Raw genomic sequence first — 26,232 nt, forward strand, 5'->3', positions numbered from 1 at the left:
TTTAAAAAAAAATTCTAATGGAAAATTCCTATTTACACAAACATTTGTTTTACTTTCAATGAACCAAAGAAACAAGACTTTGTTCCAACAATACGATACTCGTTACATTTCATCATGGAGAGGGGGTGAGCACAAAAGGTTGCAAGACTGTAAAGGATGAGGCTCAGCTTTTTACAAACATCAGAGTACAGCTATAGATCTTAATGACAATGAGGAAGAGGCTGAGATAATAGAGCATGTCGGATGAGACTGTCCACAACCCTCTCCCGCCCCCACACCCTCACCATTTATTTAATTTATTTATAGAAATGGGAATACAAACTATGAAAAACCTGCTAAAATGGACAAAATAATAAATACATTGTACTGGATTTTTTGTTTCTATTGTAGTCTTTTGCAGTTTCAGAAACTGAGGTGAACTGTGTGTTACACACACTGACTGTGGACCTTCCCAATAACGACCTAAATATATATGAAAACAAAATCAGAATAACAGTTATAAAGAAACTGGAAAAGCAACTGGGGACAAACATTAAGTATGCAACGTAACTATAACAAATAAATGAATTATGTTACTTCGATAGTGCACTAACTAAAGTAACCACAAAAGTCTAATGGGTATTGAAAAAAGAATTATCTTCATAAATAAACGTAATTTAGCAATATATTATAGAAATCAAAAAGAATTTTATCAATATATTTATTGAAGGTATTGGAAGCTATGGCTGAGGAGAATGGACTGTGCAAAATGGACAGAAAGTCCTAAGAAAAGTTTGGTCTTATGTCAAAGAGGTAGGTGGATCAAAACAAAATGTCCAGACACTGTGTGACCAAAATGGTACTGAAACAGAGGATGACAGACTAAAGGCCGAAATACTAAATGTCTTTTTCCAAAGCTGTTTCACAGAGGAAGACTGCACTGTAGTTCCTTCTCTAGATTGTCGCACAGATGACAGAATGGTAGATATCGAAATAGACGACAGAGGGATAGAAAAACAATTAAAATCGCTCAAAAGATGAAAGGCCGCTGGACCTGATAGGATACCAGTTCGATTGCTGCGGTGTACTGTAGGTCTCTAGAAGAGCGTAGCGTTGCAAAGGATTGGAAAAGGGCACAGGTCATCCCCGTTTTCAAGAAGGGACGTCGAACAGATGTGCAGAACTATAGACCTATATTTCTGACATCGATCAGTTGTAGAATTTTGGAACATGTATTATGTTAGAATATAATGACTTTTCTGGAGATTGGAAATCTACTTGCAGGAATCAGCATGGGTTTAGAAAAAGACGGTCGTGTGAAACCCACCTCGCACTATTCGTCCACGAGACTCAAGAAGGCCATAGACACGGGTTCACAGGTAGATGCCGTGTTTCTTGACTTCCACAAGGCGTTCGATACAGTTCCCCACAGTCGTTTAATGAACAAAGTAAGAGCATATGGACTATCAGACCAATTGTGTGATTGGATTGAAGAGTTCCTAGTTAACAGAATGCAGCATGTCATTCTCAATGGAGAGAAGTCTTCCGAAGTAAGTGCGATTTCACGTGTGCTGCAGGGGAGTGTCGTACGACCGTTGCTATTCTGCTATTCACAATATACATAAATGACCTTGTGGGTGACATCGGAAGTTCACTGAGGCTTTTTGCGGATGATGCTGTGGTATATCGAGAGGTTGTAACAATGGAAAATTGTACTGAAATGCAAGAGGATCTGCAGCAAATTGACGCATGGTGCACGGAATGGCAATTGAATCTCAATGTAGACAAGTGTAATGTGCTGTGAATACAGAGAAAGATAGATCCCTTATCATTTAGCTACAATATAGCAGGTCAGCAACTGGAAGCAGTTAATTCCATGAATTATTTGGGAGTAGGCATTAGGAGTGATTTAAAATGGAATGATCATATAAAGTTGAACGTCTGTAAAGCAGATGCCAGACTGAGATTCATTGGAAGAATCCTAAGGAAACGCAATCCGAAAACAAAGGAAGTAGGTTACAGTACGTTTGTTCGCCCATTGCTTGAATACTGCTCAATAGTGTGGGATCCGTGCCAGATAGGGTTGATGGAAGAGATAGAGAAGATCCAAAGGAGAGCAGTGCGTTTCGTTACAGGATAATTTAGTAATCGCAAAAGCGTTACAGAGATGATAGATAAACTCCAGTGGAAGACTCTGCAGGAGAGACGCTCAGTAGCTCGGTACAGGCTTTTCTTGAAGTTTCGAGAACATACCTTCACCGACGAGTCAAGCAGTATATTGCTCCCTCCTATGTATATCTCGCGAAGAGACCATGAGGATAAAATCAGAGAGGTTAGAGCCCACACAGAGGCATACCGACAATCCTCCTTTCCACGAACAATATGATACTAGAATAGAAGGGAGAACCGATAGAGGTACTCAAGGTACCCTCCGTCACACATCGTCAGGTGGCTTGCAGAGTATGGACGTAGATGTAGATGTAGAAAGGAACCAAATAATAGGTGTAGAGAGATAAATATGGAGAAGTCACAAAAACATCATGTTTTAAAAGAAAATGAAAACATAAATACCACATATAAAAGTAAAAATTATATGGACGAGCATTCTCATAACTACTTCATAACATTTTTAAGGAAAAAGACTTGTAATAAAATCAAAAAGCAGGCTCAGACCATCTATCCTGAAAAGTACAAGAACTAAGCTATTACACCAAAAGAATCTGGTTGGCTTAACTGGCCAACAACCAAGAATTCTAATTTAAATACACTACTGGCTATTAAAATTGCTATACCACAAAGATGACATACTACAGACGCAAAATTTAACCGACAGGAAGAAGATGCTGTGATATGCAAATGACTAGCTTTTCAGAGCATTCACACAAGGTTGGTGCCAGTGGCGACACCTACAACGTGCTGCCATGAGGAAAGTTTTCAACCGATTTGTCATACATAAACAGCAGTTGACCGGCGTTGCCTGGTGAAACGTTGTGATCCTCGTGTAAAGAGCATTCACACAAGGTTGGTGCCAGTGGCGACACCTACAACGTGCTGCCATGAGGAAAGTTTTCAACCGATTTGTCATACATAAACAGCAGTTGACCGGCGTTGCCTGGTGAAACGTTGTGATCCTCGTGTAAGGAGGAGAGATCGTACCATCACGTTTCCGACTTTGACAAAGGTCAGATTGTAAACTATCAGGATTACGCTTTATTGTATCGCGACATTGCTGCTTGCATTGGTCAAGATCCAATGACTGTTAGCAGAATATGGAATCGGTGAGTTCAGGAGGGTAATATGGAACACTGTGCCGGATCCCAACAGCCTCGTATCACTAGCAGTCGAGATGACAGGCATCTTATCCGCATGGCTGTAACGAATCGTGCAGCCACGTCTCGATCCTTGAGTCAACAGATGGGGACGTTTGCAAGACAACCATCATCTGCACGAACAGTTTGATGACGCTTGCAGCAGCATAGACTATCAGCTCAGAGACCAAGGCTGCAGTTACCCTTGATGCGGCATCACAGACAGGAGCGCCTGCGATGCTGTACTCAACAACGAACGTCAGTGAACGAATGGCAAAACGTCATTTTTTCAGATGAATCCAGGTTCTGTTTACAGCATCATGACGGTCGCATCCATGTTTTGTGACATCATGGTGAACGCACATTGGAAGCATGTATTCATCATTGCCACACTGGAGTATCACCTGGCGTGATGGTATGGGGTGCCATTGGTTACACATCTCAGTCACCTCTTGTTCGCATTGACAGCACTTTGATCAGTGGACATTACATTTCAGATGTGTTTCGACCCGTGGTTCTACCCTTCATTCGATCCCAGCAAAACCCTACATTTCAGCAGGATAATGCACAAACGCATGTTGCAGGTCCTGTACAGGACTTTCTCGATACAGAAAATGTTCGACTGCTGCCCTGGCCAGCACATTCTCCAGATCTCTCACCAATTGAAAATGTTTGGTCAATGGTGGCCGAGCAACTGGCTCGTCACAATAAGCTAGTCACTACTCTTGATGAACTGTAGTATCGTGTTGAAGCTGCATTGGCAGCTGTACCTGTACACGCCATCCAAGCTCTGTTTGACTCAATGCCCAGGCATATCAAGGCCATTGTTATGGCCAGCGGTGGTTGTTCTGGGTACTGAGTTCTCAGGATCTATGCACCCAAATTGTGTGAAAATGTAATCACTTGTCAGTTCTAGTATAATATATTTGTCCAATGAATACCCGTATATCAAATGAAATTCTTCTTGATGTAGCAATTTTAATGGCCAGTAGAGTATTTGCATATTCGAATGCATATCACTTATTACAACATGTTTAATTTCTAGGTGTGGAAAAGGTTTTACTATATGAAGGCAAGTCATCATCCAATGACACCGATTTACTTCAGATTTGCTCATAAACATTCAGACACAGAATCTATATTTTTTCAAACAACAATGTTAAAGCAAACAGAGAAAGAAAGTGCTATGTTCTGAAAATGTGTGGTTTAGTTTCTTTCCTCACAGTCAGTCTTAATTAGATAGAAAGCAATTTAAACCATTAGACAAATTGATTATCTCTATATACATTTTCCCCTCCTTATATATAATTTTAAGCAAAAATTGTAAACACAACAATTCGCCATTTTATTTTCTTTCTCGCAGTCGGTTTTAACAGAAAACAGGAAAATTGTATTTCTGGCTTATCCGCTAATGATTATAATACTACTATGGAATCTGAATCATCTGAAAACTCTGTAATCCTACCTATTCACAGATTAAAACCGTGCGAAATGCTGGTATTGAAGCTACTACCCTAGCAGATAAAGGCATCTGGAGCGGTCTATCTCATATCCCAAATATCAATGATTTCAACAGATTTACCTATTGATTTTAGGTGACTTCAATTCCCAGTCGTGGTTTCGTTTGCGATAACAATGAATAAGACTCAAGGTACGATAGAAGGGGAAAGAGATGTGCAGAGAGGAAGGGGAAATAGAGAAGGAGAGGGTGTAGTAGGAGATGGAAATAGAGGAGGGGAATGGGGAGATGGGCAGAGAGAGGGGGGAGGGGGAGAAGGATTAGTAGAAGATTAAGACATGTATCCCATTCCCATACACATTTAGCAAATGCGAAGCATGGCCGGGTTCGCTAATAAGTACATAAAACACATATTTATATACGAGCTGCAAAAAATGGTTATACTACTAAACTTATTAATTTTGCTTTTATTTTCTCTAACCATCTGAGCAAGATAATTTGCTTAGTTTGCCCTGCATGTTAAATTAATTCCAATTTGAAGAATGTTTATAAGATTTTTATGAACAAAATATGAGAAATCCTGGGTGGAATATAAATAATGGAAGAAGTAAAGATAACAATTCATTGTACAGTGAAGCATTAAGAGGTTGATGAGCGTATAAACAAGCCCTAAGATGCTAATAAGCTTACGGACAATGTCCTTCCACAGAGAAAACTAGTACAGAAGGTATACACTACACTGTCCAGATCAACCACCTCAACAGAGCTCCAGTGTCAGTAAAATGTAGGCAGCTGGGATAATAGAGTGACCCCCCCCCCCCCCTCAAACAACCTTCTATGCAGATTTAGTTACATTTTTTACGACATTCTGCTACAATGAACCAATCATTTTAAATTGGACAGAAGTCAAAATGGTGGGTCTTTACAAGCTTCCTTACATCTTAGAGTTTTTACTGATTTTACTTGCACATTGCACTGCATATTTGCAAGCCATGGTTCTACACTACATAGAAAGTCACAGTGATTGTATTATATGAGGCATACATACACAAGAAGTTCTGATAATATGTACCCATATCCACAGTTGTATCTAATGATTGTTGTTGTTGTTGCTGCTTTCTGTGCACTGAAGCATTCCTGGCTGCTGAACGTAGTGCTGTGTTGTCAGAACTGGCACTTTGAGCTCTGGTCTGTCGGCCCATAACAGCTGTATTTGCAGATGAATATAGCCCTAAAATACACAAAATGTGCTACATAACACACAGGGTTTATTAAAATGAATATTCTGGGTAATCACAAAAAGGAGGAAGTTAGAAACATGTAACCAAACCATGGCTAATACAGAAAATGATAGAGAAAAATGAGATAAGATCTACAAAATTGAATCTCCATTAGCAGAGGATATTACCAGTATCTATGTTGTCTGTGCTGCGGGCCTTAATGGCAGCTGCCAAACTCCCATCAGGTGTTGCCGACACTGTACCTGGATAACAAGGTCGGCCAATGCCTGAAGCAGTAGTGCAACTCACTGCTGGACCTCCTGCATATGGTGACCGAAACACAACTTCAGGTCCTCCTCCATAAATGCGTTTAAAGAAATACCACAGTTCTTCTGATAGCTGAGCATAATCTGAAACTGAAGTGAAGTCAATCTGTAATACTACAGTAATGGAGAGTGCACAATGATTTCTGCTGGAACTGATGAAGTGCATTAAATACCTCAAAATTCTGAACTAGTAATACTATGCACATCGTTAGAAAACAAAATGGTTTAACACCTTGATGTACTGTTGATAACAGTTTGGGACCAAAGATGCATATATAGAGCCAGACTCATGGAAAAAATTGAAGGCCAAAAGTACATACCACAATGAATGGGAATGAAAGTTAGACCACAGTCAACACCGCGAGTCTAACTCAAGAGACAAACACTTTTCAGTGATAATCTTGATTTAGTTCTTACCATTAAGACACGGGAATTAGTCACAATTTCTTAAATTTACATTTTAAAGCAAGAATGTTGTTGGTTATGACGAAAAATTTAACAACTTTTACATAATGTTAAGAGAGAGGCATTTACATGGAAGTAGTGACAAAGAACCCATTAACAGCAGCATCATTGTACAAAAACGAAGGCATACAAAGTGATGACAGTTGTGAAAAAATCAAGTACCTAAATAACGTGTTCCATGCATTTGCAAGAAACACAACAATCATTTGGAAATATACTGAGACTCATGGCGTACAATCTTCTTCAAATAATTTAAGTAAAAGTAAACACCCGGAATTATTAGAATTATTTTCTATTACTCTTGATGACAAATTTTGGGAAATACTTGTTATGGAAATAAATCTCTTAGCAAATCATATAACAGACAATGAATGGAACAAAGGAAAGTGAACAACATTTCAAACCCTATTACTTTTGACGAAATGAATGCAAAGATGCACTGTGTGGTTTCACTGCCTGAGATTGCAGTCATGTGAGTGAGTTGCATTTGCGTGAGAGAGAGAGAGAGAGAGAGAGAGAGTGGGTGGGTGGCTTGTTGGCTGAAAGCTTATTTTGCGACAGTTTTTTTTTTTTTTTTTTTTTTTTTTTTTTTTTTTTTTTTTTTTTTTTTTTTTGGCCTATCAGTGACTGAGTATCTCGGCTATATGGTGAATAGGAACTATCCTTGTCATAATATTGTTACATTCTGTCCTGGATTTTCCACTGTTTGTATCAGAATAAAGATTGAGTTTAGAAATAAAAGTTGGATATTTTTTGAACAGCCCTTGTACTAGGTTGCACATACTGTTGCATGCATACCAATTAACATGAAACACGATGAGGTTCATTTGCTGGGCCCAGTACAGAAAGATAAATTTATTTTAGTGTCTACCTTAAGTGAATTTTATGTTTAAATCATTTCATAAGTGAAATGTAAGTAAATACAACAATAAAATGATTTGAGCGTACAACCCACTTAAGGTACACACTAAGATAAAAGTATCTTTCTGTACAGTGTTATATGTCATTATATAACCTCACTGGCCTACCCAGCAAATGAACATCACTTAATGTCATATACACATCACTGCAATGCAGCTGATGATGGCAGCATGCTGCTGAAATGCATCACACTTTTAAATATTAGTAAAAATCACACAATGGAAAATCCAGGATGGAATATTGATAATATTACAAACAAGGTAGATTGTTTCTCACCATACAGCGGAGATGCTGAGCCATAGATAGGCACAAAGACAAGTCGCCAAAAACGCCTTCTTACACACACACACACACACACACACACACACACACACACACACACACACACAAAACCACTGTGTCTGGCTGCTATGGCCAGACTGCGAGCAACTGTGCATGATGGCAGAAGCAATCTGGGTGGTGAGGGTAAGATGGAGGCTGGGGTGGTGAGGGGAAGGGATAACAGGGTAGCAGTGGGGATGGTAAAGTGCTGATTCGAGCACACAGGGACGAGGTGGAGAGAGGGTAGGGCAACTAAACGTAGTCTAGAGGTCAGGCGGAAGATGGGGGTGGGGACAGAAAAGTAAAAAGGTTGTGGGTGTGTTGGTGAATTGGAGGGCTGTGGAGTGCTGGAATGGGAACAGGGACAGGGATAGATGAGTGCAGTTCAGAAAACCTGATGTTGATAAAAAGGATACAGATGGCACAGTCTGTAAATCAGTCAGAAAAATGAAGAACACTGGGTTGGGCAGCAGAAAACTGTGTGGGGCAGCATGCTCAGCAAATGGATGGTCCAGCTGCTTCTTGGTCACAGTTTGTTGGTGGCCATTAATGCGAACATACAGCTTGTGGTTTGTCATACCTATGTAGAATGCAGCACAGTGGTTGCAGTTTAGCTTGTAAATCACATGACTGATTTCACAGGTAGCCCTGCCCCTGATGGGATAGGTGATGCTTGTGATCAGACTGGAGTGGGTGGTGGTAGGAGTTTGTATGGGACAGGTCTTGCATCTAGGTCTATTATAGGAATATGAGACATGAGGCAAGGGGTTGGGAGCAGGAGTTGTGTAAGGATGGACGAGAATATTTTGCAGGTTCATGCACGGCTGCTTGCATTTTGGCCCCGGCAGCCAGAGATAGTGGTTGCGCACGCTCACATGAGTAGCAATCCATCCTATTCATAATATTATCAAGTATTAGTACAATGTAACTGAAGCAGCACAAATTATTTCATGATTTTACAATACACTCTTAGACCTCAAAAATGTCCATACACCACAGATAAATTTAAGTGCCTTGCTATGGCTATGCAGCTCAAAAGGGGTTGTCTCAGGTAGAGTGTGTGAGAGAAGAATGGTTGGGTTGGGTTTTTTGGGGAGGAGACCAGGCAGCGAGGTCATCAGTCTCATCGGATTAGGGAACGAAGTCAGCTGTGCCCTTTCAAAGGAACCATCCCAGCATTTACCTGGAGCGATTTAGGGAAATCACGGAAAATCTAAATCAGGATGCCTGGATGTGGGACTGAACCGTTGTCCTACCGAATGCGAGTCCAGTGTGCTAGCCATTGCGCCACCTCACTCGGTGATGAATGGTTAGTGGAGGGAATGGAATGGGTGGAGAGGAGGGAGGTTTGGCAGGGGGAGAGAGTTAGCAAGGATACAGGATAGGATGGTGACCCCCCCCCCCCCCCCAAATTGGATGAAGCAGAGGAAGTTGGATGTGGCACATGGAGTGAAACTGAAAAAGTGCTCTTGTAGGTGGGAGCAAGGATGGGGACAGAGGGAAAAGAGAGATGAAAGTGTGGGAGAGAGAATATTGTATGAAAACATGGATTGAAGGTGGAGGCATGGAGGCAGGGCAGATATGGGTATAGGACATGGGATAGTGAAGATTCAGGCCAGGAGGACTGTGGGGTCAGAGGGTAAATTCTAAGGACAATTCCCATCTAAGTAATTCAAAGAAGATAACATTGGGGGAGTCTAGGTGTAAATGGTTGTGAAATGCAAGCATGAGCATGTATAAGCTCAGCAGCATATTCTGTTATTGGGTGGTTTACCCTGCTCTAGACCACAGTCTGCTGGTGGCCACATATTTGTGTGGTCAACTGGTTAGTGTTCATGCTCACATAATAGGCTGTGCAGAATTGATAATATGACACGACTGCTTCTACAGAGGTAGGGCATGCCTGTGATGAGTTTGGAATACCTTGTACTGGACAGTGCATTGACAGGTCTTGCATCTGGGTTTTCCACAGGGATATGACCCATGTGGCACGGGGGTTAGACTGGTTGAGCCGCATAACTGTACTTTCGGAAAGGTGACAAGGGTATGGGAAGAGTGTTCCTTCATTTCAGGAGAACTGAACTACTTCCCCCACCAGAGTTTTGACTACCTTTCATTGCGCACTTACTCAGCACACACTATTCCAAGTCTTACATCAAGCATATCCTACTGTATTAGAGGCAGCAACAACCGTGGAAACAGTCATGCCACATACCAACTCTGCTTTAATTGTTATACAGTTTATTAAGTGGACACTTGAATGAGTGGACATCACTAAACTGTGGTGAAGGGCAACGTTTACCACTCATCCATTCTGCTATGAAGAGCATGTCAGAATTTATTTCCCATTGTATAATTTGTGAGAGTTTCTTCCCATTCTGACAGGCATGTAAGTATTATAAGCCTAGGCAGGCATACAACGATGAAAACATTGGTCTGGATTCCTCATCATATCAATCTCCCTGTTGCAGGAATCCAAATACTGTTGTGAGCAATTTTGAAGAATTTAGTGGACTATCATAAGGATGCATGCAATGTGACACACGAAAGATTTGGTCAGTCCGGGGAGCATGCACTGATAACAGAAATGATTAATGCAACTATTCGTGATAAGAGGGAAATCTGGGTTCCAGTCCTGGTCTGACACAAATTTTCATGTGTCACTATCGTGTAGTAAATCTATACCTAATACAATAAATGTAAAGGAATTTACAGTCAGGAAATAAATTTCATCTTCTTCAATTCCAGTAAGAAGTCCAGAAAGAATGACTGTTCAAATGCCCCTGCATTAGGTGAAATTAGTCTAATCTTATCTTCATGACTTTACGGGAGCAAAACGTAGGGGGCTGCAGTTTATTCCCAGATCTGTCAGTTAATTTTGGTTTTTGAAACATGGTACACAGTCTTTCAGGTGGTAGCTGACATCAGTCAAGTTCAAGTTTCTCAGCATATCCATGACACTTTCTTATGCATCAAACAAACCATTCATGCTGCCCTTCACTGTATATATTGAGTTTAGCCCTACTTAGTGCAAGTCCCACACACTTTTGCAACATTCTCAGATGAGTCACACATTTATAAGTAATCTACTTTGTAGAATGATTGCATTTCCCTAGTATCCTGCTCATTAATGAAAGCCTTCCACCTGCTTTACATATGATTGAGGTTAAGTAATCACAACAACAAAAGGCTGCCACAAAATAAGCTTTCAGCCAACAAGGCCACACACACACACACACACACACACACACACACACACACACACACACAAATATTACCACAAATTTTTACATTCTGATGTTTGTACTAGTTAACTGCTTCCATTTGTGACTCCCTGATATCGTAGTCATGAGATGTGACATTATTGCATTTTGTAAAGGGCATGATTTTATGATCCGAATATTTTAAGGAAGATGCCAATCTTTGCACCACTTATCAAGATCTGCATGAATAACTGTTTAGCTTCTTTCAGATATTACTTCTGCAGCATTTGCAAAGGGTTTGAAGTTACTATTAATATTTCTGTAGGCTTCTGCAGCCAGAGTCAGTTGACATAATAGTTTTCTCAGTAATATACCGCCTTGTTTGTGTGTGATATACACTCCTGGAAATTGAAATAAGAACACCGTGAATTCATTGTCCCAGGAAGGGGAAACTTTATTGACACATTCCTGGGGTCAGATACATCTCATGATCACACTGACAGAACCACAGGCAACAGAGCATGCACAATGTCGGCACTAGTACAGTGTATATACACCTTTCGCAGCAATGCAGGCTGCTATTCTCCCATGGAGACGGTCGTAGAGATGCTGGATGTAGTCCTGTGGAACGGGTTGCCATGCCATTTCCACCTGACGCCTCAGTTGGACCAGCGTTCGTGCTGGACGTGCAGACCGCGTGAGACAACGCTTCATCCAGTCCCAAACATGCTCAATGGAGGACAGATCCGGAGATCTTGCTGGCCAGGGTAGTTGACTTACACCTTCTAGAGCACGTTGGGTGGTACGGGATACATGCGGACGTGCATTGTCATGTTGGAACAGCAAGTTCCCTTGCCGGTTTAGGAATGGTAGAACAATGGGTTCAATGACGGTTTGGATGTACCGTGCACTATTCAGTGTCCCCTCGACGATCACCAGAGGTGTACGGCCAGTGTAGGAGATCGCTCCCCACACCATGATGCCGGGTGTTGGCCCTGTGTGCCTCGGTTGTATGCAGTCCTGATTGTGGCGCTCACCTGCACGGCGCCAAACACGCAGACGACCATCATTGGCACCAAGGCAGAAGCGACTCTCATCGCTGAAGACGACACGTCTCCATTCGTCCCTCCATTCACGCCTGTCGCGACACCACTGGAGGCGGGCTGCACAATGTTGGAGTGTGAGCGGAAGAAGGCCTAACGGTGTGCGGGACCGTAGCCCAGCTTCATGGAGACTGTTGCGAATGGTCCTCGCCGATACCCCAGGAGCAACAGTGTCCCTAATTTGCTGGGAAGTGGCGGTGCGGTCCCCTACGGCACTGCGTAGGATCCTACGGTCTTGGCATGCATCCGTGCGTCGCTGCGGTCCGGTCCCAGGTCGACGGGCACGTGCACCTTCCGTCGACCACTGGCGACAACATCGATGTACTGTGGAGACCTCACGCCCCACATGTTGAGCAATTCTGCGGTACGTCCATCCGGCCTCCCGCATGCCCACTAAACGCCCTCGCTCAAAGTCCGTCAACTGCACATACGGTTCACATCCACATTGTCGCGGCATGCTACCAGTGTTAAAGACTGCGATGGAGCTCCATATGCCACGGCAAACTGGCTGACACTGACAGCGGCGGTGCACAAATGCTGCGCAGCTAGCGCCATTCGACGGCCAACACCGCGGTTCCTGGTGTGTCCGCTGTGCCGTGCGTGTGATCATTGCTTGTACAGCCCTCTCGCAGTGTCCGGAGCAAGTATGGTGGGTCTGACACACCGGTGTCAATGTGTTCTTTTTTCCATTTCCAGGAGTGTATTTCAGCTTTTGGCTGCAGGCATTGTTGCTGAGCAAATACAGCATTTTGTCTAAAGTCTATAATGTAACTCATACTGCTGATCTCAGATTTTTACTAATGTTTGTGATGAAATGTGTTTGTTTATTACACTGTTAACAATGAATGTTGGAGTAGTACAAAAGAAAGCTGAAAATACTAACTGCAGTGAGGACACTAGAGGGGATAAAATAAAATATGACTTGCAGTGTTAGACAGTATAAAGTTCGCTATGTTTTTATGAAACACAGGAAGTACATATCAGAACTCTACTATTACATTCACTGACTTATGAGAAAAGGGCTACAAATATTTCAGGATTAGTGCCATGCTTTTATATGTGTACTAGTCTAATTAATACTGAAGGTTACAGGATTTTTTTCCCTTGAGATAAAAATTAGATGTATACTACAATTTCACTATCTTGTATATACTTCATTTCTTAATCACTATAACTACTGATATATAAAAAAGTTATGCTGTAATGATGTCACATTTAATTTGAAGTGTCAAAGTGTACTTACCCATCTTGACAACAGGCTGTCCATTCTTGGTTGTGACAATTGAACTGTTATCAATGGGACCAGGAGGCTCAGGTTCTTTGCCACGAACAAAATTTTGCCATTGCCGAAACCAGCTCATAGATATGGCATATATCACACTTGGTCCTTCGTCAGCCTATAATATATCATTGGTAAAAGGTATATAACATTTTGTTTTAATTCATATCTTAATAATTTACACAATTAAAACATTGAATGCAATAATAGGCATGACAGTAAAACATTTGATGGCTTTTGGTAAAATTAATGACTGTGACAGCTTTCCTGCCATGGCAATATATGGTATGCCTATTGGGTTTGCAAACACGCGATCTAGTGAGATAGACATGATATTTTATAACAATAATGGAAATTTCTGGATGGATAATACATAAAATAATGGAAAGGCATGAAAAGTTCAAGAGGGTAGAGCATAATAAAGATACAGACTGAGAGAGAAGAAGCGGAAGGGTGTGTGTGTTTGCTTGTGCGCACAAGAGAGAAAGAGAGAGAGAGAGAGAGAGAGAGAGAGAGAGAGAGAGAGAGAGAGATGGGGGGGAGGGGGAGAGAGAGGGAGGGAGGGAGGGAGGGAGGTAGAGGGAGGGAGGGAGAGAGAGAGAGAGAGAGAGAGAGAGAGAGAGAGAGAGAGAGAGAGAGAGAGAGAGAGAGATGGGGGGGGGAGGGGGAGAGAGAGAGAGATGGGGGGGAGGGAGAGAGAGGGAGGGAGGTAGAGGGAGAGAGAAAGAGAGAGAGAGGGGGGGGGTGGCGGGGGAGGGGGGAGGTAGTGGGAGGGAGGGAGGTAGAGAGAGGGAGAGGGAGGGGGGAGGGAGGGAGAGAAGGAGTGGAGAGAGGGAGAGAGGGGGGAGAGTGGGAGGGGGGAGAGGGTTAGAGGGTTAGAAGGGGAGAGGGGGCGAGAGTGGGAGAGTGGGGGAGAGGGAGAGAGTGTGAGAGGGTGAGGGAGAGAGAGGGGGGGGAGGGAGAGAGAGAGAGAGGGGGGAGAGTGCGGGGGGAGAGGGTTAGTGGGCAAGAGGGGGAAAGGGAGAGAGGGGGAGAGGGGGAAGAGGCGGAGAGGGGGAAGAGGCGGAGAGAGGGAGAGGAGGAGAGGCGGAGAGGGGGAGAGGGGGAGAGGGGGAGAGGGGGAGAGGGGGAGAGGGGGAGAGGGGGAGAGGGGGAGAGGGGGAGAGGGGGAGAGGGGGAGAGGGGGAGAGGGGGAGAGGGGGAGAGGGGGAGAGGGGGAGAGGGGGAGAGGGGGAGAGGGGGAGAGGGGGAGCCCATATGGGGGGGTGGAGTTTTGGGAGAAGGCAGTACACCATCTGGATGGGAAATGAGTTGTGTGAACACGAAGAGAGAAGGGGAAAGGTAACATGATGCACTGGGGAAAAAGGTTAGCAAAGATTTAGGGAAAGGGCACTGTAAAAGAGCATGGCATTTAGTGGCGAGAGAATTCCCACCTGCACAGCTCAAAGAAACTTATGTTGGAAGGGAGTATCCAAATGGGGTTTTTTGTGAAGCAGTTGTTGAAGTTGTTTGTGTCATAGTCTGCAGCATGTTCGGCAAGTGGATAGCCAAGTTTGCAGTTCATCACAGTTTGGCAGTGTCCATTCATGTGGACAGACAGTTGATTACGTAAGATGGTTACTCATCACGCCAATGTAGAATGTTGTCTAGTAATTGCTGTGTAGCTGATATATGGGATATGGGTAGGAAATGCCTGTAACTAGACCGTGGTAGGTGGTGGTGTTGGGTATATGGGACAGATCTTGCATCTGGGGCAACCACAAGGGAATGACCCATGCTGTGCTGGATTGGTTGCAGGATTGGAATAAGGATGGACAAGGACATTCTGTAGGGTGTGTGGGACACAGAATACTACTCTGGATGACATGTGTAGGATATCACTCATCTTAGGGCATGAGGAGAGATAGTCAAAGTCCTGGCAAAGTATGTGGCTGAACTTTTCAAGACCAGGGTGGTACTAGGTGCTACGTGATCAGTGGCTAGTTCAAGGACATGTTGACATTGAGGTCATCAGACACATGGCGCAACTCAGATTGCTGCTACGAATGGGAAAGAAATTGGCCATTCCCTTCCAAAAGAATCATCCTGAAATTTTCCTGGAACGATCTAGGGAAACCATGAAAACCTACATCTGGATGGCTGGAAGCAAATTTGAACAATCATCCTCCTGAATTTTAGTTGTGCACTAACCACTGTGGCACCTTGCTCAGTGGTGGCTGGTTCACAGGTTTACTGCTGTCAAAGAAAGAGATGGCATGGGAGATCTGTTTATGGATGAGATGTGTAGGATATTGTCTGCATATAAGGGCTCTGGGTAGGTTACTGGTATATTTTGATAACTCCTGCTTCCCACTGCAGATGCAGCATCCTTGGGTGGCAAGGCTGTAAGGAAGATGCTTTTTGACATGGAATGGGTAACAGCAAACAAAGTGGAGATACTGTTGGTTGCTGGTGCTCTTAATGTGAACAGTTTTATTTATGGAGCCATCTAAGAGTTGGAGATAGGTATCTAGGAATGCGGTTCATTGGGTTGAGAAGGACCATGTGAAGCAGAACTGGGACTAGGTGTTGAGGTTATAGACGAAAAAGCGAAGGTTTTCCTTGGCATGAGTCCAGACCATGAAAATGACAAGGGCTTTTAGGCATTGACTGGAAAGGAAGGGGTGCCATGTGAGAACCCATGGCAGTACCATGGATATGGCTTTAGATTTCACCTTCAAAAGTGAAATAACTGTAGGTCAGCATATGGTTGACAAGAAGAATTATGAAAGAGGTGATGGGTTCGTTATCAGGAATAATGGGAAAGGGACTGTTTTATGGCCACAAGGCCATTGGCATGGGGTATCTTGGTGTATAAGGATGAATTCATGGTGACAAAGAAGGAGTCTGGTGGTAATGGGACAGGAACTGTAGAGAGGCGGTGAAGGAAATGAGCAGTGTCTTGAATGTAGGATGGGAGGTTACAGGCTACAGTTTGTAGGTTCTGGTCAAGTTCGTTCTGTGGGAACAATGCACCCAGGCATAAATGGCTCTGACCACTATGGGACTTAACATATGTGGTCATCAGTCCCCTAGAACTTAGAACTACTTAAACCTAACTAACCTAAGGACATCACACACATCCATGCCCGAGACAGGATTCGAACCTGCGACCGTAGCAGTCGCACGGCTGGCTCCGGACTGAGCACCTAGAACTGCTAGACCACCGCGGCCCGCCAGGCATAAAGGAATGTCAAGCACGGAGGAATGTGGGGTTGGGTTTGTGGAGTAGGTTGTCAACCTTTGTATCAAAACTCTGCTTACTACATAAGCCACCGTACTCTCTAAAGGCCTCAGCTTTAGCCTAACAACTGGACTTGCAAAGGACCTTCTCTCCTTTACTCATTCTCTGAAGTGGAAACATTTATTTGCCAAGCACCTCACGAACAACAGCCTTAACAAACTCTCACATAGAACTGAACCAATAGTTCCAACCTCCCTCCAACCATGATCCTCCTTTCCTTCTACCCAGTCATCACTTGGTAATATTTCAGGAACTCTAACCTGGTCTCACCTTTCTTTCTTAAATTTCTATCAGTGAGTCCAACATCACTACTATGGAACACACAGTTTTCTGTATAACCTGAAAACCAATCCAGACCATATCTTCCTTCCTGGCAGACAGTCTCCATCACAGTGATCCTGAATCATAGTGACTATGTGGCTGAGTGTGTGTGCCAGCAGTCTGACGTGACCTCCAGCAACTCTGCAAGACCTTAGGTCTATCCCAACACCTGGTATCTAAATCTCCCTTGTCACACTACCAGTTCCCAAAACACCTAACTTTTACCTAAACCGCAAATTCCAGAATCCCAACCCCACAGGCCTCCCTACGGTCATCTCATTACGGGTGAGAACAATGCACTTGAAGTGGGAGTTATCGAAATATACTGATAACCTTACCATTGCCTTTACTGACAGACAATATACTACACAGCTCCTCCATAAACAGTTCTCTTGTGCCATCTCTTAACACCAGTAAACCTAAGAACCAGCTGAATAGCACTCCTGGGATCACCCAATATCATCCTGGCCTTGAAAAGTCAACTACACCTTTCAAAAGGGCTTCAACTAACTCTCACTGTGCCCTGAGATGTCCAATGTCCTATCCAATTCTGCCCTCCACCCAACCTACAGGATATCCCTGACCATTCCAACCCTGCATCCCATGGGTCACTCCCTTGTTGTCAGCCCAGGTAAAAGACCTGCCAAATAAATTCACCCAGAACCTCCTACCACAGTTCAGTCACAGGCATTTCCTACCAAAGGAAGGGCCACATGTGATTGCAGCCATGTCATATATCAGCTACACATCATTTATTGCCTAGTATTCTATATGAGCATGACAAGTAAACAACTGACATATACAACTGTCTAACCACATGAATGGCCACCGCCAAACTGTGGTGAACTGCGAACCTGACCCTCCAGTTGGCTAACATGACACACACCACAACAAAAAGAAAGTCAACAGCTTCTTCAGTACACAGGCCACTTGGATACTCCCTTCCAGCACAAGTTTCTCTGAATTGGTCAGGTGATGATGATGATGATCATCATCATCATCATTTAAGACTGATTATGCCTTTCAGCGTTCAGTATGGAGCATAGCCCCTTTATAAAATTCTTCCACGATCCTCTATTCAAAGCTAACATTGGTGCCTCTTCTGATGTTAAACCTATTACTTCAAAATCATTCTTAACCGAATCCAGGTACCTTCTCCTTGGTCTACCCCGACTCCTCCTACCCTCTACTGCTGAACCCATGAGTCTCTTGGGTAACCTTGCTTCTCCCATGCATGTAACATAACCCCACCATCTAAGCCTGTTCGCCCAGACTGCTACATCTATAGAGTTCATCCCCAGCTTTTCTTTGATTTCCTCATTGTGGACACCCTCCTGCCATTGTTCCCATCTACTAGTACCTGCAATCATCCTAGCTACTTTCATATCCGTAACCTCAACCTTGTTGATAAGGTAACCTGAATCCACCCAGCTTTCGCTCCCATACAACAAAGTTGGTCGAAAGATTGAACGGTGCACAGATAACTTAGTCTTGGTACTGACTTCCTTCTTGCAGAAGAGAGTATTAGCTTTGCTACACCTCGCTTCCAGTTCTTTCACTATGTTGCCATCCTGTGAGAATATGCATCCTAAGTACTTGAAACTGTCCACCTGTTCTAACTTTGTTCCTCCTATCTGGCACTCAATCCGTTTATATTTCTTTCCCACTGACATTACTTTCGTTTTGGAGATGCTAATCTTCATACCATAGTCCTTACATTTCTGATCTAGCTCTGAAATATTACTTTGCAAACTTTCAGTCGAATCTGCCATCACAACTAAGACATCCGCATATGCAAGATTGCTTATTTTGTGTTCACATATTTTAATCTCACCCAGCCAGTCTATTGTTTTCAACATATGATCCATAAATAATATGAACAACAGTGGCGACAGGTTGCAGCCTTGTCTTACCCCTGAAACTATGAACTCAATTTACCGTCAGATGAGAATTGGAAATTTTCCGCTAACCAGTTTCCTCACCTTAACTTTCACCTTGTTTCTTCTGTTCACACCATTCCTTCCCTATCCCGATCATGTACTGCCTTCTCCTGAAACTCTTTCCCCCTCCTTTTCCCCATGGTCGGTCTCTCTCTCTCTCTCTCTCTCTCTCTCTCTCTCTCTCTCTCTCTCTCATTTTCCACCTCTTTCCCTCCCTCTCCCACCCCCTCTGTCTCCATCTTCACTACACTTTCTTTTCCTTTTCTCCCTTCCTTCTGGATCTCTTATATGCTCTATCATTTGAAATCATTTCGTCTTGTTGTGCAGCCACTGGGTTATCTCTAAAAAGACATGAAGGACATGCCTCACTCTATTTGACTACCTCCCTCATGTACTCTTGCCTATCCTGTCCCCACCTCACCTGCCCAGGTAACTGCTCTCAGTAATCAGTAGTTAGTATCGCTGCAGCCACAAAAGTGTACGTTTGCATTTCTTTGTATGTGAATGTGTATATTTTTTACTAGGAAAGACAACAGCTCAAAAGGTAGTGTGAATACAGTTTTCTGTTATGTTTTTATATCCTTATGCACCAGTACAACGTAGGTGAGTAGATGCCTTTCCCATACTTTATGTATTCTGACAACGATATTTTGATGTTCCATCTGGCTGCCATCTTCAGATGCAAAGCTGAATAGCTGAGAAGTCAGAGCAGTTATCCCTATATGGACAACACAATGCCTGTGGTATGTATGCCACAAGCCATCAGTGCTGTCCCTTAACAGAGTGTAAATGCAGAACCACCAGTACTGGATGATGATAGGAGCTATATATTGCTATCAAGACAAGTGACAACAAACCTGATACTATATGTTAAAACGGGATACCACGTCTTGCTTAAACTTTTTTTAAATCTTCCATTTTTCGAAAGTACACACCTGGCATAAGGAAGAAAGTCAACTATTTTACCCTTGTCAAAAAAAAACACACACACACACACACACACACACACACACACACACACTTAATATAGGCAACTCACATCCTGAAATGACTGAATCACCTTCCCTACACTACATGGTTATATTCTCAGCAGTTGGTGTGGTCATTCTGCATCACTGCTTCTCTCCCTGGCCCCTATTCCCAGATTTGTAATGATTTCATGACAATTCAGCTTCAAATGGTACCTACTATATACAGCCTGAATAGTTCAAAGTAGTGAAAATTGGCATTTATACAGGAGGATATAACAAAAGTGAAGATTAAATCAATATAACAAAAGTGAAGTATATCTAAAAACAAAGATGATGTGACTTGTCAAACAAAAGTGCTGGCAGGTCGATAGACACACAAACAAACACAAACATACACACAAAATTCAAGCTTCGCAACCAACGGTTGCTTCTTCAGGAAAGAGGGAAGGAGAGGGAAAGACGAAAGGATGTGGGTTTTAAAGGAGAGGGTAAGGAGTCATTCCAATCCCAGGAGCGGAAAGACTTACCTTAGGGGGAAAAAAAGACAGGTGTACACTCGTGCACACACATACATATCCATCTGCACATACACAGACACAAGCAGCAATATATTGCAGACATTGTCTGCTTGTGTCTGTGTATGTGCAGATGAATATGTGTGTATGTGCGAGTGTACACCTGTCCTTTTTTCCCCCTACGATAAGTCTTTCCGCTCCCGGGATTGGAATGAATCCTTACCCCCTCCCTTAAAACCCACATCCTTTCGTCTTTCCCACAAAGCTTGAATTTTGTGTGTCTATCGACCTGCCAGTGCTTTTGTTTGGTAAGTCATATCATCTTTGTTTTTAGATATATTTTTCCCACGTGGAATGTTTCCCTTTATTATATTCATAACAAAAGTGAAGATTAAATCAGAGGTCTGCTTAATATCAAACATAAAATGGTTAAGACAATGGAACAGTGTTGCCTTAATGTAGTTACACTTGATGATTGTAATGATGCTACTACCAGTATGTGGATCTTACTGTGCTGATGCCTGGAGTTTACTAGTGTTAAGTATTTTGAAAATGTACAGAAAGGAAGTGAAAGTAAAATTATTTACTAAGTACCTTTGCTGGATTTAGACATCTTTATATGTGTGGAACATTTTTACAACATATAAAAACTAGCTACTTGATTAATGAGTCACAACTTGAGTTAGACATTTTACAAAAATATATGGTAGTTGCAATTATAGACCTCTGCATCCTGTGAAGAATCACCGGTCGATCAATGATCAACATTTCATGAATGGCCAACACTCCATAAGACTGTGACACTGGTGGAATGTAAATACTGCCTTTCTTCATGCCATCATCATTTGAGTGCTGGCACTGACCACATAAGAACACTGCTCTTATGAACACTTCTGCAACTAGTACTGTTGAATATTCGCTGGTGTGGTTCTGACCTGCTAACTGTAGCTCATAATTGTGAAACAGGGAAATGCTCTATAGGGGGAGTGCAATACACCCTTCACTGCCAGAATACAACAGCTAGCAATAAGGACTTACCACAACCAGGATAACCTTGTAAAACAACTAAAAGTGATAGTAAATACATCAGAATTACCAGTAAGAGAAATAGATTCAAAACAGTGCCCCAAATTCATGCAGAATTGGTAGAAATGAACATGACAACAATATCTGTTGCAACAGTAAAAAGGAGTCTGACTGAAGCCAGCTTGAAAGGATGTGTCACAGCAAGAAAACCCCTTCTAAGGCCCATAAATACACAGAAGCAACTTGAATGGGCTAAAAAACCTCATAATTGGACATCAGAAGAGTGGACAAAGGTGTTATTCACTGATGAATCAAAGTTCGAGATTTTTGGAAACAGAAGGAGAATATTTGTTAGCCAATTTGTAGGGGAAAGGGTAGCCCAGCAGTGTGTCCTACCTACAGTTAAATACGGTGGAGGTTCTATTATGGTTTGGGTATGTTTTGCTGGAGATAGAGTTGGCGAAATTGTGGAAATAGAAGGATGTATGGATCAGAAGCAGTACCACTGCATACTTCAGTATCATTCAATATGAAGTGGATTGCACTTAATAGGGAAAGGGTTCACCTTAAAACAGGATAATGACCCAAAACATTGACAGCATACTGTACTGTATGAACTACACTGCATCAAAGGAAAAGCAGAAAGTACTGAATGATATGGTATGGCCGTCCCAAAGCTCCAATTGTAATTCTTATTGAAATGCTCTGGGATGAAGTGGAGAGACGTATCAGGGATGTTAATATACCCAAGTAAGGAACATCTCTGGAATATTGTTCAGGATGTGTGGAATCATACAGATTCACAATTCCTGCAAAAACTGATTGACACATGCCTTGAGGAGGATACTTTGAAGAAAGTAAAATTAAAGATTGTGATTGTAATATACATGTGTAAGTTAATATAATTATATTTTGTGGGAAATAACGTTTGATTTGTGTTGCAAATCTGAAATACCAGGGTGCATTCAATTAATGAGTGGTAATGTATATATATAATAGTGAAATACTGTTAGCAAAAAGGAATGTAGTATTTATGGCTTCTGTGCTTATGATCACAAGACTCAAGATCAGAGAGAGGACGGAATAGATCGACAGGGGGTGGGCGGGGATGGACATAGAACGTGGAAAGGAGGAGATGGGTGGAGAGAGCGGGCAAGAAGGAACAGACATAGAAAGGGAGGAGGAAGTGACGGACACAGAAAGGGGGAGAGAGGAGCAGGAGGAGATGGAGAGGGAGAGAGGGGAAGGGAGGAGATGAACGGAGGGAGAGAGGGGAAGGGAAGGGAGGAGGTGATGGAAAGAGGGAGAGAGGGGAAGGGAAGGGGGGGGGAGGATGAGGAGATTGACAGAGGAAGGGTGAGGAGGAGAGGATAAACACAGACAGGGGTGAGAAGGAGATTAGAACCTATATCCACACCCCATACACATAAGAAATGTGTGCTTTCTCTGTTCTTTCTTTTCCATTGAACCAGACTGATCCACAGCAACGCATGACCAGGAACAGCTAGTTATTATGTATACACTTAAATGATCATATACTTCCATTTGGCAACATATCCTTTTTAAGTCCGTCATGTTCCAACAGTTTTATGACTGTAGCATCACCTGCTGATACAAGTCTCCTATACTAGCAAACTACATACAATGCCTATGACAATGCACTCTGATATAGCAGTAAATATGATGATTCTTGAGACTGATTCAAACAAAAAGCAATTGCAATCTTCCATTAAGGAATCTTAACTTTAATTTCTGGTAATGGACACTTGCTGTGTGATGAATCCCAAAGGTGGGTCACAACGTATACATGCACACTAAAGTGACAAACGAAAATTTGCATCAAGGCCAGCATTCGAACCCAGGTCTATTGATCAGTAGGCAGAAGCACTAACCACTATGCCACCCTGGCTTTGCACAACTGCACGGACTACCCTAGTACGCCTCTATCCTCAATCCAAATTCCCATTCATGTCTCAGTCCACTTGGTATTTCTCCAAAACTGTAACAGAATTGCACAGGCTCTCCAACTGTACTGGAATAGCACTCAGAACGGAACATAATAGAGAATCCTGCCTAAAACACAGGCATAGGTGCTATAGTTTCATTTTATTATTTCACAATATCTACATGGCAGTGTGCTTGTAAGGAAGGAAAAATTTAACAGCATGGAGAATGTCTCAAGTGTTGTTTCCCTAGTATGCAGCAATTGCAGGCACTGTTCTGTGTGTTCCTGCTACCAAAGCTACCAGTAAATGAAACTTCAGCCTATTCTACACATGTTCTAAAAATTATGCTTGAATTCAGGGACATGTTCCTGAGCATCACAACTACATTAACATATAAAATCTGTGTACTGCTTTGCAGAAGACAGAAAGATTGTCCACAACCAACATGAACAGTAACAAGTTTCCTTTATTTTCATAGTTTATATTACTGACATTCAGAATGTACCCAAATAGCTATGTATAAATTATACTTTACGGTATTAGTTTTTGGAACAATCTTTTTCCATTATTACTACCGTATTTACTCGAATCTAAGCCACACTTTTTTTCCGGTTTTTGTAATCCAAAAAACCGCCTGTGGCTTAGAATCGAGTGCAGAGCAAGCGGAAGTTCTGAAAAATGTTGGTGGGTGCCACCACAACTAACTTCTGCCGTCGAATATATGTAGCGCTACACAGGAATGCTTTGCAGGCACAAAGATAAATACTGGCACCAAATCCTCTGTGTCAGTAAATAAATTACAAAAAAAGGTGGAAGACGAGCTTTTTTTCTCCGCCCCTGGTTTCAACCACTACATTTTCATACATTATCCAACGAAGTAAATACAAATTCTGTATTGTTCATCTTCCAATGTAGCAGCATTTCAATATACTACGAAAATCCGACTGGCAAGACTGTTTGGGATGTTTGTCAGTATGGCCAACTCTACGTTCTGAACGTTTTCCTACATGTGAGAAGAGATGGTTGCTAATAGGAACTTCTATGAATTGTGAATCACATGCAGTATTCTCTTCACCATAAGAATAATACGAATATAAACATTTAGCCATGTATTGTTTTGTGTTTTCTGCTATCTCATTTAAATCCTGCCTGCCTAATAAACTACGAAACTACAGTGAGACAACAGCAAACGCGTAAAAATATACATATCATGTCATGTCATGTCATGTTTATATTCGTATTATTCTTATGCCTAATAGTGATACAGTCAGAAATGAAGCACAGCAATTGACTAGATTTTTAAATCTAAGATGACTCTAATTTCTGTGCAGAATGTAATGTACTAAAGAGGCGCCTGCAAAGATTTTCAAACGGAGAAAATTTTTCGCTAACTCTCGTTCAGAACATGTATCATACACAGTGTATTATTTGCTTCTTGTTGATCATTATCAAACAAAACAGCAGTGTAAGTAACAACAAATAGCAGGCTCTTGCCATTGTTTCGCTAATGAGACGATTCCTCTCTCTTTTTTTTTTTTTAAATTGTAAGCGGTGTTAGTGCGCACAAAAGCAAGCCATGCCACGAGCGGTGACAGGCCATAAACACTCACTATCAGAATGCGACAAACAATGCATGACACAGTACAGTAATGCATTTTCAGCTTCGAGTGACGTAAACACCTATAACAAAGAAAGCGGCACTTATCAGATCATAAGAAAACTAAGCAATCAATTCAAACCAGATGAAGCACGTGAAAAAGGAAGGGTACCTGTATGGATGGAGCACCTGACGCATAGCAATGGCTACCTGCTAAAGCTTAACTGCTAAGGTTATGACTCGAACCAAACTACTGTAGCTGTATCGGCATTCATTTGACATAAATTGTGTCTCATATTACAATGGACCAACTTTGATTCGATTTGGAGATGCGGTCTAAAGCTTTTCTCTCCCCTTGAATTTCAAGTCTCAAATTTCAGGTGCGGCTTAAATTCGGGGATTCCCCCCCCCCCTTGATTTTGAGTCTCATTTTTCATGTGCGGCTTAGATTCGAGTAAATACGGTAATACTTATGACAGTAACTGTATTCATGCCGTCAATTATATCAATTCCCATGCAATTTGTGGCTATGCTTTTCACACACAGATAAATGTTTACTTTCATAATTTTCAATTTGAATTATTAAAATGAAAAAATCTTTCTAAAGTTAGAATTACACTTATTATTACTATTAAATGATAAAATACATTTACATTGCTTTTGGATCTAGTTATTACAACAGCAATAAGAAATTCTTATTGTGTTTCCTTTCTATTGTTGGAGTATATTCAAAGTAATGGTAAAACAAATGTTGATACACTGACTATGTACATAAATTTCGTCATGGATGGTCTGGGACTAGCTTCTAGGTTACGGATTTTTTTATCAGTAGTATCCCATCTTCTTCAGTCATAATATTTTATGTTCCTGTTAACCAGTCGAAAAATAAAATACTGGGACTGAAGATAGAACATTACTAGTCAAAATATCAATAGCTAATATTCTTATCCTTTATTTTTCTACGACATTTTGTTCCCTTACAGCACTACTAAGATAGTATGTTTGTATATTGCTTTGCGTAACATTCTGTCTCTAGTACAGAAATCAAC

The 26,232-nt window shown here is 42.1% G+C and overlaps 1 protein-coding gene across 4 annotated transcripts in view; it reads right to left on the bottom strand.

Annotated features, from left to right (window-relative positions):
• LOC126278021 (ubiquitin carboxyl-terminal hydrolase 20-like) overlaps positions 1–26,232 on the bottom strand; it is a 160,654-nt gene that overhangs the window by 34,081 nt on the left and 100,341 nt on the right. For 2 of the 4 annotated variants that reach the window (XM_049977739.1, XM_049977738.1), the window contains exons 15-17: positions 13,549–13,702; positions 6,155–6,382; positions 5,795–5,977 (exon numbers count right to left, since the gene is read on the bottom strand). In XM_049977739.1, the coding sequence (XP_049833696.1) occupies positions 5,795–5,977; positions 6,155–6,382; positions 13,549–13,702 (565 nt within the window). The remainder of the gene's footprint in view (positions 1–5,794; positions 5,978–6,154; positions 6,383–13,548; positions 13,703–26,232) is intronic. The other 2 variants (XM_049977740.1, XM_049977741.1) reach the window with 1 other exon arrangement.

The sequence above is a fragment of the Schistocerca gregaria genome, chromosome 6, assembly GCF_023897955.1.
Source record: "Schistocerca gregaria isolate iqSchGreg1 chromosome 6, iqSchGreg1.2, whole genome shotgun sequence".
Lineage (NCBI taxonomy): Eukaryota > Metazoa > Arthropoda > Insecta > Orthoptera > Acrididae > Schistocerca > Schistocerca gregaria.